The following is an 18,937-nucleotide window of genomic DNA, read 5'->3' as shown; positions in this document are numbered from 1 at the left end:
AATATGAAACACTGATCTAACTGTGACAGTAATACGTTTCTATATGCTTTACTAAAGGATGGCAGCCATCTTCTTTGTGTCTCATAAGTGGGGAAAAAAAGAAACGGATTTAGTGCATCAGTTTGATCATGGGTAAAAGTGTGAAATTAATTCCAGCAAATAGAAGTAGAAGTGTATCATTTTAGATGCTGAGTATGCCACGAGGTAAGACAAATACCGTTTTAACAACTCTGGGGCAATCTTGTGAAAACTCCAGGCCTGCTTAGGCAAGTGATAAAACCCTACTGCCTGTGAAAAAATGTTTGAAGAATACATACCTTGTCTGTTCTCCTGTGTGATGTTAGTCATACTTCCATCTTCAGCTAAGCCTTGTTCCAAATTTTCTAGTATCTGTAGTAAATTTTTTAAAGTAACATGAGTTTTAGCAGTGCTATGTATGAAACGCGAACGATCTACAAATGACAGTCGATATGAAAACCAATTCGAGCAGGAATGTTTCACCTAGATGCAGTTCAAAATTACTGATTATTACCATAGCTAGATAAATTGCACAAAGAAAGCCATTGTATGGTAGAAGATTGTTAGAGTTCAGGTTTATGATACTTACAGAACATTAAATGCCAGCACACCCAAGGGACACACACATCTTGTTAAACAAAACACGAAATATGTTTCCCCGGAGTATGAATGTTAAAGACCGGAAAGAACATCAAGTTGATTTTTCTAAGGGAGCCATCTTCTCTTAACTCTCCCACCCTAAGTGTAGGCTCTGGTTTCAGAAACAGCTTGTTCCTTTCGTCCTTAATGAAGCATTAGGTCTTATCTTAGTTACCTTCTCAAAATTTGGGTTTTATTGCTTCCCTCTATTTATTACGGATTTTAGATCATCCGAATTGTTGGGTGAATGAAACATTTGTTACATTATCGGGAGAAAGAGAGTATGTACTTAATGCTCAAGTGTGTACAATTCTTAAGCTTGTGTCTTATGCACTTAGAAAACACGTATATAAAGTTCCATTTGAAATGCAGTTTCTCCAGATCTGTTCTCTCATTCCCACAAACCACTCCATCTGTCCTTCCAGAGATTTATAACTTTGGTTGTAGAGCTCTGCTTGAGATTTCCTTCAAAAACCCATTAAAGCCATTGCTATTTAATCAGCCACTGTGGTTAGACAATTAGTGAAATATAAGGCATATCCTTGTCTGGGGCTGAGCGCACTTTCAAAAACAGAGTTTCCATCAGGCTAAGAAAAAAAAGTTGCTTTCCACACCATCAAAACATTCCAGTTATGCTCAGTGGTTTGTAAACAAACACTTAAAAAAACCATAGGAAATACTCAAAAGCAAAAAGAGGCAGAATTAATCTGGCCTCAGACAGCGTGTGGGTGCTTTCTGCAGTGAATGGAGTGAAATCTGGACCTCCAGGAAGTGAGTTCATGCCACCTTAAGGTGGAAAGGAATTGCTCTGAGAGATACCGACCTCTTTTCAGAGACCAAAGTAAAGCCTAAAGTTAGGTGCCATGAACTCAGCTACAAATAGCTTCAGAGCTAGGAGAGACACAGCATCAAATGACCACAGTTCCCACATGACAGCTGAGCCAGGGTAATTTTCCTGGTAAGAACCACTAGCCCACAACAAGGTTGTATGATTTACTGTAAACCTCATTCATAGTGAGCTAAGCTGCCTTACCTCAAATTTTGAGAGCCTACAAAGCAAACAATTGCACAGACACACTGTGCAGATGATAGGTGGCAAATTACGAGATTGCAGTGGCATATCTCTAAGACTGAATCTCAGACCCAATCTGTCTAACAGTCTAGAAACTTGGACAATGCTTAAAATTGAACTACCTAGTGCATAAAAAGGCAACCTGTTAAAGAAGATGATCTTATCTTCTATGTGCCAAAAATATCCTACCCTCTATTTTCACCCAAAAAACACCCTCTGCCTCTTTCCCTGGAAAACACCTACTGATCAGGTCTCCTTCCCAACAAGACTTGGTGCTCTCACTCTTGAAATGGTCTTAATGTAACAAGATGCCTCCAACAATGAGACGTATTTTCTTGTTTAAAGAGACAATAGGTTTGTTTGAGAAAGCCTTTATCTGAAAATGCCCCGACTAATATCATCAGAAAAGAAATAATTAGATATTAACATACAATTAGAATACTACATTAAACATTCAGCGATACTACCTGGGGATATCTGGCTGTCACCTCAAGCTCAACGTAATTAAAACAGAACTTGGGGCTGATTTGAGGCTAATTGGTTTATTCCCTGGGTTTTTCTCCTTTTGCCTTTCCTTACGTGTAGGAAATCATCTGCAGCCTTTTAGTATTTGGGCCTTTCCTCAATTTTCCATGAGTTGTTTAATAACAACATTAATGATTCAGGTAGCTTCTTCTAAGTCGCCTGGGTTAGATGACATGAAATGTTTAATTTTAACAGATACCCTCATCCTGCTTTTCCACAGATGGAGAACTCTAGTGATATCATATGGTCTACATCCAAACACCCTTGTTTCAAACGTAAAGACAAACAGCTTTGAAAGTCCTACTATTAACTTTAAGCTAGATATATATACAACCTATGGGTTTCTTATGTAAGTACTTATGAACACACACTTTTCATCAGTATTTGCTTCTGACTCAAAATAATCTTTTTAGGGTGCTTCTCGAATTGTGTTTTGGGTATTCAGCCTCATTATTTCTACAGACTCATCAAACAAGGGATCGAGAAACACTCCCCAGGCTGAAATCGTATATGAGACACAGAATATGTCATGTGTTCAAAGTAACTGAGCCAGAACTGGAAACAAAGAGCAAAAGCAATCTGTAGTTAAAAAACTGAAAAACTCAACAACCTAAATTAAAACAAGGGCATGAGATACGTGGAGTGTGTGCAGGGAGGGCCACAGCTCATAAAGAAGAGTGGTGGAACTGCAGAGGGAGTGGCAGATGGCTGAGTGGCACAGAAGACTTCGGAGAAGTTTTGCAAGGATAACAGTTGCAGAGGCTTTTTCAGGAAGCAAGGCTGTTAACCCACCTGCCACCGCTCCACCCAGCTGGCACAGAGCACAGTACAGCCCTGTCACTTCAAGGATTAGGGTTAAAATCAAAACACATTACCCTGTGGGACGCATGTAATTTATGCATCTCTCCCTTGTTCAGCTAGGAAGACAGGCACAAACAAGGGAAGAGTTTAGTTCAAGCCTGACTGTTGCTCTTTTCACATTTTGGCTTCTGGGTAAGCATTTATTAGCATGCTCTCAGCAGAATTAGCATTCCAATAATTATATCTATGTTTTAAATTGAACACTGGAAAATACATTTTTTTGTGACCTGAATTACTATTGTTACTCTTATCGTTTGGACTGTTTGGAGTCCATTTTACTTCAAGGCAGACTTGTAAGGTCAGCAATTCACTGTGGCGACCCACATCAGGGAGACCAGCAATAACACAGAACAAAAACTATTTCACTTAATTCCTCCCCTAAAATGTATTAGGCCTTCTGCATTACAGATTTTTTTATTCTCAAATGTTGAACTATTGGGCAAGAGATGTAAAATATCAGATCGTGATCACAAATTTGCAGGGATACTGGAAAAACTAAGGATGTTATTACCTTTACAGGGAAAACAAAGATTATGTTCTTCATTTCAGCCTCCAATTTGGTTAAGAAATATATAAATAGGATGGGAGCTGAAAAGACTGAGCTACCAAAATAGTGACAAAGAAAATACGGTTAGATCTCGAAGTTGAATAGCTAATCAAGCATCTGAAGCACGTGTACAACAAAAAGCAAGAGGGAATTTAGCAGGTTAAAAAGAGGTATCAGGTAGGAATAACACAATCACATTAAGGAAGAGAAACAAAATAGGAAGACAAATTTTCTTACAATAAGAATGCATTAGCATTAGCCTGGAATAGCCTCCCAGGGGAAGTGGCCTCAGCTCCACAGGCTGGCTCATTAAAAACTGGAAAACAACCTTGCATTGCACAGAGACAGACTAGGTGAGCTAATAGGTCTTTTCTCTCTCTCAATTTTTATGACTCCAAGATCATCTCATTTACATAATGACTATTCCTATGCCCTTCTGTAAATAAGGATGACCGAAGATTATTTTTCCACTTTTTAAAGTAGGGAAGCAAAACACTAGAGGTTTTTGGTTGAAAGCTCCCCAATTAATTCTGTTACAACCCAAATGGTTCCCAAGCATCGTATTTAAATATTAAGATTAATGTGTACATTCTTTCTATTATTTTCTTGGCTATGCCATAGGTTTTTGTAAGCTTTATTCTTGTGCTTTATTCTTGAACATTCCAGGTGAGAACTCATTTAATAGACAAATAGCATATTATTAAAAAAAACAGTAAGGCGTGTACTTAAACAATGGGTTTTCCAGACAGCCCTACATGATTTAGAATAGTTAAATTATCACCAGTTATCTTATAAAAATATATTTTTATTTCCAAGCTGTCCTTTTTCACACTCTTGTTTCTATAGTAGTCTTCTAAATAAAATAAAAACCAAAACCCACAATCCCAAAACGATGCTCAGCAGTTTGATTTATACTCCCAAATGATTGCCATCTCCAAAACCAGCTATCCAGTTTATTATTTCTGAAGGATGGAGCTGAGATTTTCATCATTCCTGCACTTCACTCTTGTGAGCCCCTACCTGGAGTACTATCTAGGTTGCCTAGAACAACAAAGACATGGAGCTGTTGGAGCATGTCCAGAGGAGGGCTGTAAATATGATCAGAGAGCTGATGCACTTCTCCTATGAAAGGCTGAGGGAGATAGCTTTGTTTAGTCTGGAGAGGAGAAGGCTCCATGGAGACCTTACAGGGGCCGTAAAGGTGACTACATTAAAACTAGGAAGGCTCTTCATGTGTAGTGACACGCAAGAGTGTGGTGACAGGACAAGGAGTAATATTTCTAAACTAAAAAAGGGTAGTCTTAGGCATAAGGAAGAAATTCTTTACTGTGAAGAGTGGTGAAGCACTGGAACTGGCTGCCCAGAGAAACTGTGGATGCCCCATCCATGAAAGCCAGAATGGATGAGGCCCTGGACAGCCTGATGGGATGCCAACCCTTCTCACAGCAGGGTTTTGGAACTAGATGATCTTTAAGGTCTTTTCCAATCTAAAACATCTCATGATTTTATTAATAATAACTGCTTTCAGCTAGCTAAATGCTGCTGAGTGAGGGAATAAACCCTCCCACTTGTCCCTGAACATGTCTGCATACTGTCCTCTCTGTCTAGTCTGGCAAAAGCAAGCAAGCAAGAGAGCTCTGTTTTCCACTGTTCTGACACACAAAGGAGAGGAGGATGCTGCTTAATAAAACAGAAAAGAATTACTTCCATTAACGAGCTCCTTATTTCTATCAAGATGGAATCAAAAATGTCATAGTTGAAACCGTTCTTTGCAAGGACAAGAAAATATATTTCCTAAATATTAAGAAAGGTCAGTGCATGGAGAAGCTGTTACCTTGGTGCAGATTATCTTCATACTGTGCAGCCTATCAAGTGATTCCTGAGGATTACCGAGGTACTGAGGAAGTTCAGCATGTAAAATCCGCATAGAGAAGGGAACCATGGAACCTAGAATCATAATTAACTTCATTAAATTTGTTTGCTATAACAAGCAGTGCACAATTTGCCTACATAGCAAAGGTATTTCTTACAAGTATACATGACACAAGGTCTATTTTACCTTCACATTATTTTCTGTTCCTGATGAAAGAAGAGAAATTAACAACCTTTTCCCTAGCTTTAACATGCAATGTTACATTTTAAATACTACATAAATGCATATACTTACATATTCATACTTATTTAAATACATTTTAAATGATACATGTTTTAAGAGTGCAAACACATATGTAACCACTATTAAGAAGGCAAGAAAAAAGTGCACTTCATTCGAATTTGCAGAAACAAGACACACATGGAAGTAAAATGTTTATTAAGGAATTTAATAAACCAATTAAAATAAAGGATTGAAAAAACGAAACTTAAGTTTCAGCTACAACATCACTGTGAACATTAATTATTATGCATATCTTATAATTAATACAGAAGAACGAAGGTGGAGTTGTAGGTCTTAAAAGTATTAGGCTAAAAAGTCAGAATATACACATAAAAGCCTTATATGCTTAATCATAATAGAAATGTCTTTATTTTAATATTAGTTTGCTTTAATATTTATTATTCTATTTACCAAAGATAATTATCTTGCAGGTTATAAGCATCCTGGCTGACTTCAGTTTTAGGAACTTAAGGAAATCCCAGTACCTTGCTTCTCAGATAACTGTGTATCCTTTACACGGAGAATAACACTGAATATGATCATAAACTGCTACTAACAACAACAACAAAAAACAAAATAGGAGCAAGTATAATTGGGGAAAAAAGCCCTGCAAAATAGCATGCTACCGTTGTAATATTTTAATGTAATACATTTGCTTAGTTTAGACTTATTCTAAGGGGATTTCCTTCTCAACTCACCTCTTGCCTCATCTTTTCTCACAAATAGGACTCAGGAGCTTTTTAAAAAGATTTCTGCAGCTGTTCTTAATGGGCTTATATGTCAAAGAGGCAAATGCTATGTACAGTGAGTAACTGCCTCTAGACATTTTCTGAAAGGTTGACAAAATTTTCATCACAAACCCCTTTCACTAATTATGACCTTCAGAGTACGCCAATTACATCTACATAAAGTCTCTTATTCCACAGCTAACTATTCCCAGGGCTGCCATGCCTGCTGTGTTCCCTTAAGGAAGTACACACAAGTTGCATGCATCATCACACGTGGAACAGAGATTAAGAAAACAAAACTGCCTTTCTTACGAGAGAAATTAAAAAGGTTATTGAAGAAGCAACAAAGAATGTGAACCATTTTACATACTTAACTTGTACTTAGTATGGCACAGGTGAAGGTACAGTCAGTGTGTGTGTGTTTGTTGCGGGGAAACAAAGGAAAATGTGGCAAAAGTAAGATTAAATTCTGAGCCAGAAAACCATGGTAAAATTGCTGGGCAGACATAAGCTGTGAATCTGCATTGTAAATCTATGGAAGTAAACTTGTCCCCAGGCTTGTTACCTTCATAGCCACCCTTGTTGACCAAGTTCTAATTCTGCCTTCAAACAATAACCCTGTTAATAAGCAGTGCCCAAATGCAGCTATTTTGGTATCGTTCTTCTGGAGAAAGTCAATTTAATTTACCACTAACACGTGAATATGAATATATTGCTACATTTTACAGGATTTCCAAGTAAAAGGTAAAAAAAAAAAAAATTGTTCAAGTAGTAAAGCTTTGGATAATGTGATATATAGAATGTAAAGAACCTTAAGTTTTAGCAACATTTTTTATTAATGACTGGTGTTCTATCACTCTCAACTCTGAAAAAGGCTGTAACGTTCCATTCTCTTGTAAAATGTGGCAAAAGGTCAACTCAATAAACACTCATACAGAAAACGTGAACTGGTAACAGAACAGCTCAACATACAGATAGATGAATATTTAATGGAGTGCAGATGAAATGTCTCACATTATCCATTTTAATAAAATTTATGCTTTTATTTTCTGTAAAGCGCTTTTTGGGACCGCGTATTTTGTGAAGTACTGATCTTATATATTGCTGAATGAAATCATGCGATTATGACCCAGGCAATGGGAAGGAATAACCCACTATCAACCTACATCACCCAAATTGGTGCCAGAGGATGTAAGAATAATAAACGGCACTCCAGATCAACCAGACATCACAAGAATCTGATTTATTCCCTATTGCAACTAAGACCTCAGCTGTGATAAGAATTCAGAATTGTATCATCGCTTATTTCTGAACCACCGAATATTTTCCTTTAAAGTATGTGACTAAAAAGCATTCAGGTGTGCCCCTTCGTATGTATGTCAAATGTGATGAGAGGTCTCACCAAACAAAGCCACAAAGAAGCTGACCCACACTGTAAAGGGTAGGCAGTGTAATGATTTGTCAAGATAGAATTTATACGACTGTTTCATGCAGAAGGAATTACAGCTGCAGAATCTGTTTCTTCTGTTTCTTTTTGAAGCTCGTGACATAAGTAGTACCCTGCAAGTAATTTTGTGTGTAAGCATCCACCACATCCAACCACTCAATTTCTGTTGTTCACTGCCTGATTAGAGAGGCTGCTGGAATTATATTTAACACCATTTCTGTCCTCTTCCCCAGTTTCCCTATAATCCTTCTGAATAGCAGGATATTTTATCAGAGAACGCCCAAAACTGTTCTGCATGCTCTCACAAAAGTGTGGTAATGGGGAAAAAAAAAAGAGAGAAATGAAACTACTGTTTACCACTGTTCCCACCTCCAAGTAAGCTCTGTTTTAGCAAAATTATATAAGGTATGGATTATACACCTAATTTAGTTCCTACATTAGTAAGGCAAATTACTAGTTAAAAAGAATAATCCTAAATTTACATTTGGTAAAGCTTTCAATAAGTAGTGCTTATTTAAAGTGTCAATAACACTTCACAGACCTCTTGGGAAAAACTATAAAGCATTAATACAAAACACATGTGAAGAGATCCATTCATCAAAACAGTTCTGTTACTTCTGGTTACAGCTCTGTAAAAACTAGGAATAAAAACCACAGAAAATAGTGTGTACTCATGTATGCTATCACTGCATTGCTTATACCTATTATCGTACTCTATTACTGTATTCAGAGAAGGATCAGCCAGTTACCTTTTCAGAAGGTGGATGATTATGAACCTTTGCTATCAAAAGACTCAGCAAGGTGACCTGTGTGTGCACCATGGTGGAAGAGAAGGCAGAGTACAATGGGTTTGAAAAAAAGCTCAGCAGTTTCATGGGGTGAATGGGAAATGAAAAAGGCAAAGGTAAACCATAATAGGCCTCTTGTGAATCCTCACCAGTGCTTCTTCAGTTCAGCGATAAAACGGAAAGAGCAATCAAATAAGAGTGCTGACTTTAACACTTTAATTTAAGAAGTTAACAGATCTCATAAGAATTAACAATACTTCAATTTGTTGTCTATAATGCCATTATATCATGTGGCATGCTGTCATGTCAAAGGCACATCTTTTGGCCTCTTTTCTGCTTAAAAGACACTAAAGAAACCCACTCCTATTGTTAAAAATATATATTAGAGAGGAAAAAAAGAAACTGCACCCAAATCTACCAAAACACATCTTGCACTCTGTCTTGCAAGGCACATAATTCAATCCTTCTGATTTCAGAAATCCCACAATATTTCCAGCATTTCTCAGCTAAGGAGGGTGACAACAGACAAGGAGAAGGCTGAGGCAGTCAACAACTTTTTGCCTTCGTCTTCCCTCGTAACCGCTCAATGCACAGCCCTCAAACAATGGTTCAGGAGGCGATTAAGAAAGCGACGTCCCTCCCGCTGTGAGCAAAGATCAGGTTTGTGACCACCTGAGAAACCTGATCTATGGATCCCAATGAGATACATCCCAGAGTCCTGAGGGAACTGGCTGGTGTAGTCAAACCACACTAAAATATTTGAAAAGTCATGGCAACCAGGTCCCTGAAGAATGGAATAAAAGGCAACATCACACTCATTTTCAAGAAGGGTAAAAAGGACAACCCTGTCAACTACTGACCTGTCAGTCTCACCTCTGTGCTGGGAAAGATCATGGAGCGGAACCTCCTGGAAGCTTTGCTAAGGCACACGGCAGACTGGGAGGTGACACAGGATAATGAACATGGCTTTGCCAGATCCTACCTGACCAACCTAGTGTCCTTCTGTGAAGGTGTAAATGCATCAATGAACAAGGGAAAAGCCACTGATGTCATCCATCTGGACATGGATGGACATGGAGGCCTCTGACATGGTACCATACAAGAACATTCTTCTCTTCAAACTGGAAAGATACAGAATTGATGGGTGGGCTGTTCATGGATGAAGAACTGGTTGCAGGACTGAACCCAAAGAGTGGTGGTCAATGACTCAGTGTCTGGACAGAGATCACCAATGAGTGGTGTCCCCCGTGGGTCAGTGGTGGGTCTGATACTCTTTAATATCTTCATCAATGATACTGACAGTGAGATTGAGTGCATCCTCATCAACTCTGTGGATGACACCAAGCTGTGTGGTGTAGTGCACATGCCTGAGGGATAGGATGCCTAGACAGGCCTGATTTTATATATATGATATATATATGTATGATTTTTAATATTTTATATATTTATATAATGAGTTTCATTATAGTAAATAAATGGTTTTCATAATGATAACTCAAAGTACCATGGAAGCAAATTTGTGTTGATATTTGGCTTAAAAAAAAACCAACCAACACAAAGAGATCCTATAGCTATATGTGGCCATCAAGACTGTTTTAAGAATGTACCATGAACTGTAAAAACATACAGTAAGAGACAAAGTCTTCTATGCAATAACGAAGAACTAAGGACAGTTTTCAGACTACAGCAGTATTTCTTTTTTCTCCCACCTCCTTTTTTGACCCCAAGAAAGAGAATTTGCTCAGCTTACTTAGTGATGAGAAGAAATTTAAGGGCTCGAATACCAGCTCCTTTCTAAAGTTCTAATTGCTCAAGCAGAACATAAATATTTTACTGCAACTAAGTCAGTAAAGGAAGAAAAAGTTAACAGATGAAACAATAATATGCCTATCAAAGAAACTGTTTCTGATGGGAATGGATGCATTCCAGATGGAAGGTGCAGATCATAAACCATGTCTGAGAGCCTACAGAACACTGTAATTTTCACTTTACATCATCTAGTTAACGAGAGAACAGTTGGGAAGAGGTATACCATTTGTTGATGACCCCAGTTGATCAATAACAATAGTGTTATGAAGGTCAAAAGGGAAGGTTGTATAATTCAGTACAAAACTTAATTAAAAAGCAGATTAACAGGAGGGAAAAAAACCTATACTTGCTTCAGTAGACACAGTCACACTGGGAACAAACAAGAAAGAAAGATTGAGTACATTAACACCAAGCTATTACAGAAATAAACGTGCTTACCAGATTAAGTAATTTAAGAGGAAAATAATATTATATCGTCTGAAAGTTCTTCACCTGCTTGGTTTCTGTTAGGCCACAAAATTAAGACAAAGAGTGTAACAAATGTCTCTGTTCCTGTGTAAGTGCACATGTAATACATGTAATAGCCCACTGGGGTTAAGAGGATTTTAACATGGGATGACATTTCCAAAGCTATTTTAAATTGAAACTTCTATTTTATTTTACTTAACACTAAATTAAACAAGGCAACACAACTTTTATGTATACTATCTCAAGGAAATACTTTAAACAAGCAGAATATCCTGCAATTAAAATGTTTACTTGTCACTACTGGAGAATGGTTTTTTGCTTTTTCATGCCTCAGATCTCTCAAAGTAACGCCTTCTTATATAGCAAAACCACACTGACTGGGTTTAGATAATTTCAACAAAGGCACTACTCTCTAATTACTGTTATGTATTGAAATTTTATCTTTTATGTTTAATGCCTTTCTGTCTTGATGTTTTACATTTGACCTCTGTTGACCATCCTTAGGAATTCATGGTAATTTTTATCTTTTTTTACCGTTCCTTTCACTGGATAAAACAGAAATACAGAACATCTTAAAAGACGTTCTGCTTTATGCAGATGTATACTCACAGAGGTGTATGTATGTGCATATATATGCATGCGCTTTTAGATACTTCACCAGCAGCCTTGTCATACACCACACAGGAGGATTTTTAAGTGTGATGATGTAGTGACCTAACCATTAATGAAAAGTAAGCTTAAAAATCAAGCAGTTCTGTTCTGACTAGCAGTAAACTATGCAGTACTGGATTACAGACCATAGAATCACCAAGGTTGGAAACAGATAAAGGAACTTACATTCAAAATATCTGTAATATGGGATGTAATGAGTTAATTTTTTTCTATGTTTTCTGTGCTTGAACTAAGGAAAGCTTATAATTGAGCTTTGTACAGCAGTGAATTCCCTTAATCATTCATCACAGAATGGCATACCACAAAGAATTTAAATTCCAAGTAAGAGTAGGACGTGTGGAAGATGTTCTCATATCAGTTCAACTTAACAGGGTGAACAGGGTTGGTTTAATTTTCCTCTGAAGCTCTCCCAGGACTCTTTTCTTTCGGCAGTGCTGCTAACCTCTCTTATTGTCCTGACATTTTATGTGGCATTTGCAGTCATACTGTGCACAGATTCCACTACTGTTTTCTTTATCACTATTCTATTATCAAATATTCTAAAAAAATCTTCCTTCCTGATTTCTACAGTCTCTTCCTTTTGTCATCTCTATCACCTGTAGGTGCACAATATTCTGGGAGGGCAGGGGTGGAATCCGCTGTGATCCTGGTATTAGCCAGCTAAATTAGTTAATTCACTCCTCAATCTTTTCTGCTTGATCCAGAGATTAAACCAGACTTATTTCCTACTGAAATCTTAAATTGCTTCATTATGGATTTAAATCTTCCAAATTCCATTTTCTCTGTTCCCTATAATTAGCATTTTCTGCTTGAATGAGAGTGTACATTTTATAGCAGTTAAAAGGCAGCCATCGCACATCAACATCTGTCAGGAAGGATCAGCCCTACTGTTAACAGGGAGAATTCTTGCTAATAAGAGCCTTGCATCTTCAAGTTTTTCTAGGTAGGAATTCCAAGCAGAAAGAAAGGACACTACAGTTTGGCCCACATGGTTACCCAATTCTGAGCTTAGCTGCAAGAATTATTGATGACAGTATTTCATATTGGATTAAAACATCAAAAATACCTGTCTGCAGTCAGCACAGTAGCCATTTTCTCAACACTAAGCACCTGGGGGGATGGGCAGGGGAGGGGAGTCGCTGTTATAATGTTTTTTTGTGCAGCAAGCTTAAATTCAGTTTGTAGTACATATGCATCCTCATTTCCAGAATTTTCTTGCAGAGAGAAGGAAAAAAAATCTGATTTCACTTCTTTTAAAATGTGACCTTTTGTTCATCTTTTGCTTCTGTGCTCCTTACGATACTTTATAAACTCTCTCATATGCCCCACCAGCTAATCTAATGTGCCTCTTCTACTGATAATGCTGCGTGTCTCTGAAAGAGCCAAGGATTAAAAGGAAACATTAAAATGGCATTTCATTTTTTTATGAGACAATTTGGACTTGTTTCTGGTTAATAGACCAGTAAGTTACAGAAAAGTTAATGCAACCAAAATGAGTGTTCTAAAAGCTACAATAGTTGAGAATAACTTAAGAACTGGAAAAAAAAATGTGTACAAGACATGGCTTTTAATCCCCTTACCAGAATCCTGTATGTAGAAGGGCTTTTTTTCCCTTTTGCCTTTTTACTCCTTTCCCATTTTCTTTCTGATTGTGATGATACAGTATCATATTTACTCCACTAACATGCAATCAGTCTTCTGTTTTCTGGTGGAAAGAGCCTAAACTAGTAATGTATTGTTCAACATTTAGTTGTATGGGCTCTAGAAACTGCCTTCATACTGTTTAACTTTTTATGTTAGTGATCCCAGTACGAATTTTTTTAATACATTACCATAGGGATACACCACTGTGTGCTGCAACAGGCTGACATCCCAGAGTTATCAGCCCAGAGATGCATCCTAGAGTCCTGAGGGAATTCACTGACAAAGTGACCAACAAACTACCAAACCTTTAGCCTCACCTCAGTGCCAGAGAAGATCATGGAGCAGATCCTCCTGGAAGCCACAAGAACGTGAAAGAGGAGGGACGTGATGCAGGATAACAAGTAAGGTTTCACCAAGGGCAGGTTCTACTTGACCAACTGTGTCACCTTTTATGATGACATAATGGCACCAATGGGCAAGGGAAAAGCCACTGATGTCATCTATCTGGACTTCAGTAAGGCCTTTGGCATGGTCTCCCTTAACAACTTTCTCTCCAAACTGAAACAGGTTGCCCAGAGAGGTGGTGGAAACCCCATTTCTCATGACAATAAGGGTCAGGCTAGATGGAGCCCTAATCAACCTAGTCTAGTTGTAGATGTCCCTGTTCACTGCAGGGCAGTTGGGCTTGATGACCTTTAAAGGTCCCTTCCATCTGAAACAATTCAATGACTCTATGACAAACAGACTAGTGAAAAAACTATTTTTATGTTTATTTCGGCCTTTGGAATATAGTGCAACTAGACATCACTCAACTACTGGTTTTGCATACTTCATAAGTCTGCACTACCTTTCTGACCTTATTGTTGTTGTCCACTGTAGTTTGATGTTTCAGTGGAAAGAAATGAAGAAATTAATACAAAAAATAGTTGATTCTGAGAGATTTTAAGTGTCCTTATTTACTCACACATAGGCCTTAATTTACTCTTTTTTTTAAGACTGAAAATGATACAAACTCCTCTGCTTTCTTAGGAACAGTACTTGTAAAGAGTGAAAATACTGAGTAGGTGGGAAGAAAAATGAAGTACAGAGAAAAGGATCAAGAACTCACTTCAAGGCAATACATGGAATAGAAGAAACAGCGTGTCAGAGATAACAGGAGTTCCTTAGTTTACTTGTGGAAGAAAGCACAAGACTGTTGTTGGTATTCAAACAGCCAGGGAAGGCAGGAAATTTTTGCCTGCAATTGTTTGAAAGATGCTGACTCCTTTTAGGAAGTCCACACTGGTCTTGCTGGGCTACAACCGATACTTTGCATCACAGAACTGATAAAGAATCTTCTGTGAAAGATCCTGAACATTCTTGACTGTCCTTGAGCAACATGAAAGTCTCTTTATCATTTTTGGTTAACCCATTGAGACAACCAGCATTTTATGTACAATGAACTGGATTTTTTTAGATGGTGGCCCTGTCTATTACAAATATATTCTTTACGAGTGTTTATTGGTTGTTTAGCTATGAAAGACAAAGAATGGTAAGATAACTCAACAGTGTCCTTGCATCTGAAAAAACATAACAGGTGTGGTAAAACATTTTCCAAACATTATGGGAAATACTCTAAGAAACACTGATACTTCACACCCAGAATTCTACAGTTCTGGGATATCTAAGTTAACCAAGAAGGGCAATGGGAAGTAATGCATTTGTACTTCAAGATAAACTATAATAACTCAATAATAACTTGAACTACTGAGTCTGTGCATTTTTTCCTATTCCTCAACAGGCTACATAATAAATTATTATTTTAATTAGTTTAAATTATTTTGTAAATTTTACATTTAAGTTTTAATTTTATCCAACACAATTATCATACTCAATCAGTTCAAATCTTAATGAAATATCATACAGAAAATGCACAGCGGAAGAAAACCTGTAGATTCTACATGTATAAGCTCTTGTCTTTAACAGTTTTGTCTAGAATTAACTATTAAAATTCAAAAACGTTATGTTTGAACTTCAACACTATTACATTTACTTGTTAAAAACATTCCTCTCTCAAATCAATGTTGTAACAACAGTGCAAAACACACTGACCATCCATATTGTGATGGAGTAACTTTACTTCTTTTTACTTCTTACCAGCAACTGTAACACAAATAATGATTAAACTTAGTAGTCAAACACTCTCTCCTTGGGGAGCAAAAAAAACCAAACAAAAAGAGAAAAAGGAACAATCTAAAGTTAAACAGTGCTTTAGATTTTGAAAACAAAACAAAAAAAAACCCAGAATCATCATCATAATAAAAACAGGGCAAGAACTCATGGTTAAAATAGGTATTTCATAAATTGAGTATCTCACCTTTTCGTCCAGGGTATACGTGAGGGTAATATTCATAATAAAGATCAGGCTGGTCTAAATTTCCAAAAGGTTCAAATTCCATCTCTGCATTTTGGAAGAGATTCAGTTTTACGAGCAGTGCTAGTCTCACAAACCAGAGCTACAAATGATTATACATAAAAAGTAAAAGATAAAGTTTGTTATTAGCTTCAATCACAAGCCATGTCCAAATAAAACTTCAACTTACTAAGTTTTCTTAACTCTCTAAGAGCTTCTGTGTTACTTGCAGGTAAGAATTCGGATTTACATGTCTTTTCATACAATAGTTTTCCGCAGAACATTAAAACAAAACTCAGAGGACTGGTGTTGTATTTACCTATAAAGGTACTGAAAATATTGAAGATGATTTTTAATTAATAGCCTGTTTCAAAATTTAAAAAAAAAAACAACAAAAAAACCCCCTCTCTTTAATTGTTTTAGCATGTAACATATATCAACCCAACTTTTATTTTTCTGAATTTGTGTAAATTTTAAAATCTATTATGATTTTGGTAAAACTTAACTAACTAATTACTAGGATCAGGCTCTGACCTGTCAACTGGTCACATTCTACAGGCAGCCCAGGAGACTCACAGACGAGTAGGCTTGTCCCCCTGCAGCCCATGGGCACTGTGTGGAGTATATCTCCATCTGCAGCCATGAAGGTGCCCACAAGGCAGATGTGGAAGTGGCCTGAAGGAGTCCACAACCCATGGACATCCCCACAGGAGCAGCATGGTTCAGAGCTGCAGCCTCAGTAGAACAGTGGGGCAGGAGGGCTGGGGGAGCTGCTGCCTGTTGGAACAGTGCTGGGATTGTTCCTGTAGAATAGGCACTGTGGTATGGAGCCATGCTGGGGCAGTGCTGGGAGACAAGCAGCCTGTGGGAAACCCATATGAGATCAGCTGGGGAAGGACAACATCGTGTAGGAAGGACATCACGTAAAGCTGAGGCCGAGTGTGACCGTGGAGGAAAGGCAGAGTTGAAGTGTTATGACTGATGGCAGCCCTGATTCCCCATTCCCCTGAGCCACTCAGTGAAGAGGAAGAAGAGGTAGGATGGAAGGAAGGTGTTTTTTGCTTTTACTACTCACTGCTCGTCTGTTAACAACAGACAATATATTACATTAATTTCCTTATGCTGAGTATGTTTTGCCCATGGAAGCAATGGGTGAATTTCTCACTTTCCTCATCTCAACTCATGAGCCCTCTTCCATTGTATTTCCTTCCACTGTTCCTTTGAGGAAGGGAAGAGAGTGGGGTGTGGTGGAGATGAGCTTCCCATCAAGGTGGAAACCACCATAACAGCACCTGACCTTAGCACAGAGTATTCTGAGAGCAAAACACATTCTTCTTATCTGTCACTATCTTCCAAAATAACAGTTCACTGATTTTTACTTTTGAGAAATACTTTGTTTAAAATGGAGACCAACTTTACACAAGCAAGGAGAAATAAGTGGCTTGCTAAAATTCCTTAATAAACCTGGTCTGTAGGTAGAAATTAGGAGAAGTTTGACCATGTTAAAAAAATATTCTACTGTGAAAACTCCTGGAAAAAATGTGACAAGGAGATAACCTTGAGCTTACCTGCAAAGAATCTGTTGTATGGTTTGTAGGGAGTCCACTTTTTTTATAGCCTTGACCATGAGCAGTTAACAGGCGTCCACACAGATCAACTGCTGCCCTCCAGTTTTTACTGCTCTGGGAAGAAGAAAAGAATAAGTAGCAAAAATGTATATGCAAAACCCCCTAAAATAAACTACTGCTTGTTTTGTCTGAAGGGAGCTACATCTACCCATCAGGAAAAATGACACGATCAGGAGAACTGGTGGTAAGAAGCACAATGTCAATTGTCAAAGCTCCAGGTGTAATCAGGGAAAAAGCGAAGCAAAGCATGAGATAAAGCAGTATTATCAGATCACTAAACCATTTTTAAGTATATTTTTTTCTATCATTAAACAAGATCCTGCCCAGCTGACTGCTACTGCAGAAGTAGCCAATTTATTCTTCATATACAATACTATATGCTGTTTTCCTGAATGAAAGCAGTGAAGCTGAGGTGATGCAACAACAATGACTAATATCCACTTGGAATTCTACCGTCCAGCAAAGAAAGTTGTGTAAAAGAGAGAGAACAAATGGTAAAACTATGAAAGAAGATATAAACTAGTTATTTGAAGAATATGCATTCAATGACAAGTGAACTCATCTGACAGAGAAAGAGAATTTATAACTTTATTTAGGCTCTCAGGAAAACAGCTGTGAGTCAGAGGTAAGCTACTGCATTTTTATCCAATAGATACATTTTTTTTAGTGGTAGAAATTCAACTTCCGTCCTTAATCCTCTCAAGCCCCCAACTACTGTTTGTGGAGTCTCTGATCAATCAGCTACAAAAATGTTGTAAATTACTGACCGATGGCAGAAGTAAAGGAATACAAAACCCCTGTATTTTTAAGGAGAGTTCCTAACTTATTAAATATGTATGCCATACTATTGCATCCAGGTTTGTTATAATTGAAAATATATGCAAGAACACAACATTAATCACATGCAAAAGTAACTCTATATGATTTTTTTTTGAAAATAGACTCAAAGGGAGTCATTAACTCTACATGTAACACCATTAAAGTGATTAAAATGTCCTCCTCCACTAGCTGTGACATTCTTCTCCCCTGTAAATTACATTGGTAGGGCACTTTGACATCAGTTAAGAAAATGGAGTTAGTAACCCTTTCCTGGTCTAGCAACTTAAAGAAATTATTGCATACTTACAGCCATCATTGCGTATTTATAACTGTAAAATGCACAAGTTTTATTTTAGGTTTGTTTAGTGCAAACACCTTACAGCTCAAAATATCAGAAAGGTCTTCAGAAAGAAACACCATGCTATTTGTTCAACCAAGGGTAAAAAACTTAATGTAAAATATGGAATAAGAACTAACATAACCTCAACTTGCTTTTGTATGCAGAATTAGTATTTTCTGGTGCAAAACAAAGCAAAGCTGCGAAGACAGGCTATTACATGTACTTCTGTCAGAGGTAAATGCATTTTCCTATACAATTTAATAAAACATTTCACTCAGGCTTTCTTTTTTCACCTGAAATATATAAATTCTTGACCTCTACAGCCTTTTAAAGCCCCAGAGTCGCAAAACGGGTTCAACTGCAGAGCAACTCTACCATTACTCTA

General features: G+C 37.5%; 1 protein-coding gene across 2 annotated transcripts in view; it reads right to left on the bottom strand.

Moving 5' to 3' along the window:
- TRAPPC12 (trafficking protein particle complex subunit 12) overlaps positions 1-18,937 on the bottom strand; it is a 41,506-nt gene that overhangs the window by 16,274 nt on the left and 6,295 nt on the right. Inside the window, exons 4-7 of one of the 2 annotated variants that reach the window (XM_015859351.3) lie at positions 17,334-17,447; positions 15,730-15,868; positions 5,497-5,609; positions 318-390 (exon numbers count right to left, since the gene is read on the bottom strand). In XM_015859351.3, coding sequence (XP_015714837.2) covers positions 318-390; positions 5,497-5,609; positions 15,730-15,868; positions 17,334-17,447 — 439 coding nt within the window. Of the gene's footprint in view, positions 1-317; positions 391-5,496; positions 5,610-15,464; positions 15,516-15,729; positions 15,869-17,333; positions 17,448-18,937 lie in introns of those variants that run through there. The other variant, XM_085543928.1, reaches the window with a different exon arrangement.

This window comes from Coturnix japonica, chromosome 3 (assembly GCF_054131305.1).
Source record: "Coturnix japonica strain WE chromosome 3, WE-NBRP24, whole genome shotgun sequence".
Lineage (NCBI taxonomy): Eukaryota > Metazoa > Chordata > Aves > Galliformes > Phasianidae > Coturnix > Coturnix japonica.
This window is presented reverse-complemented; position numbering and strand designations above follow the sequence as displayed.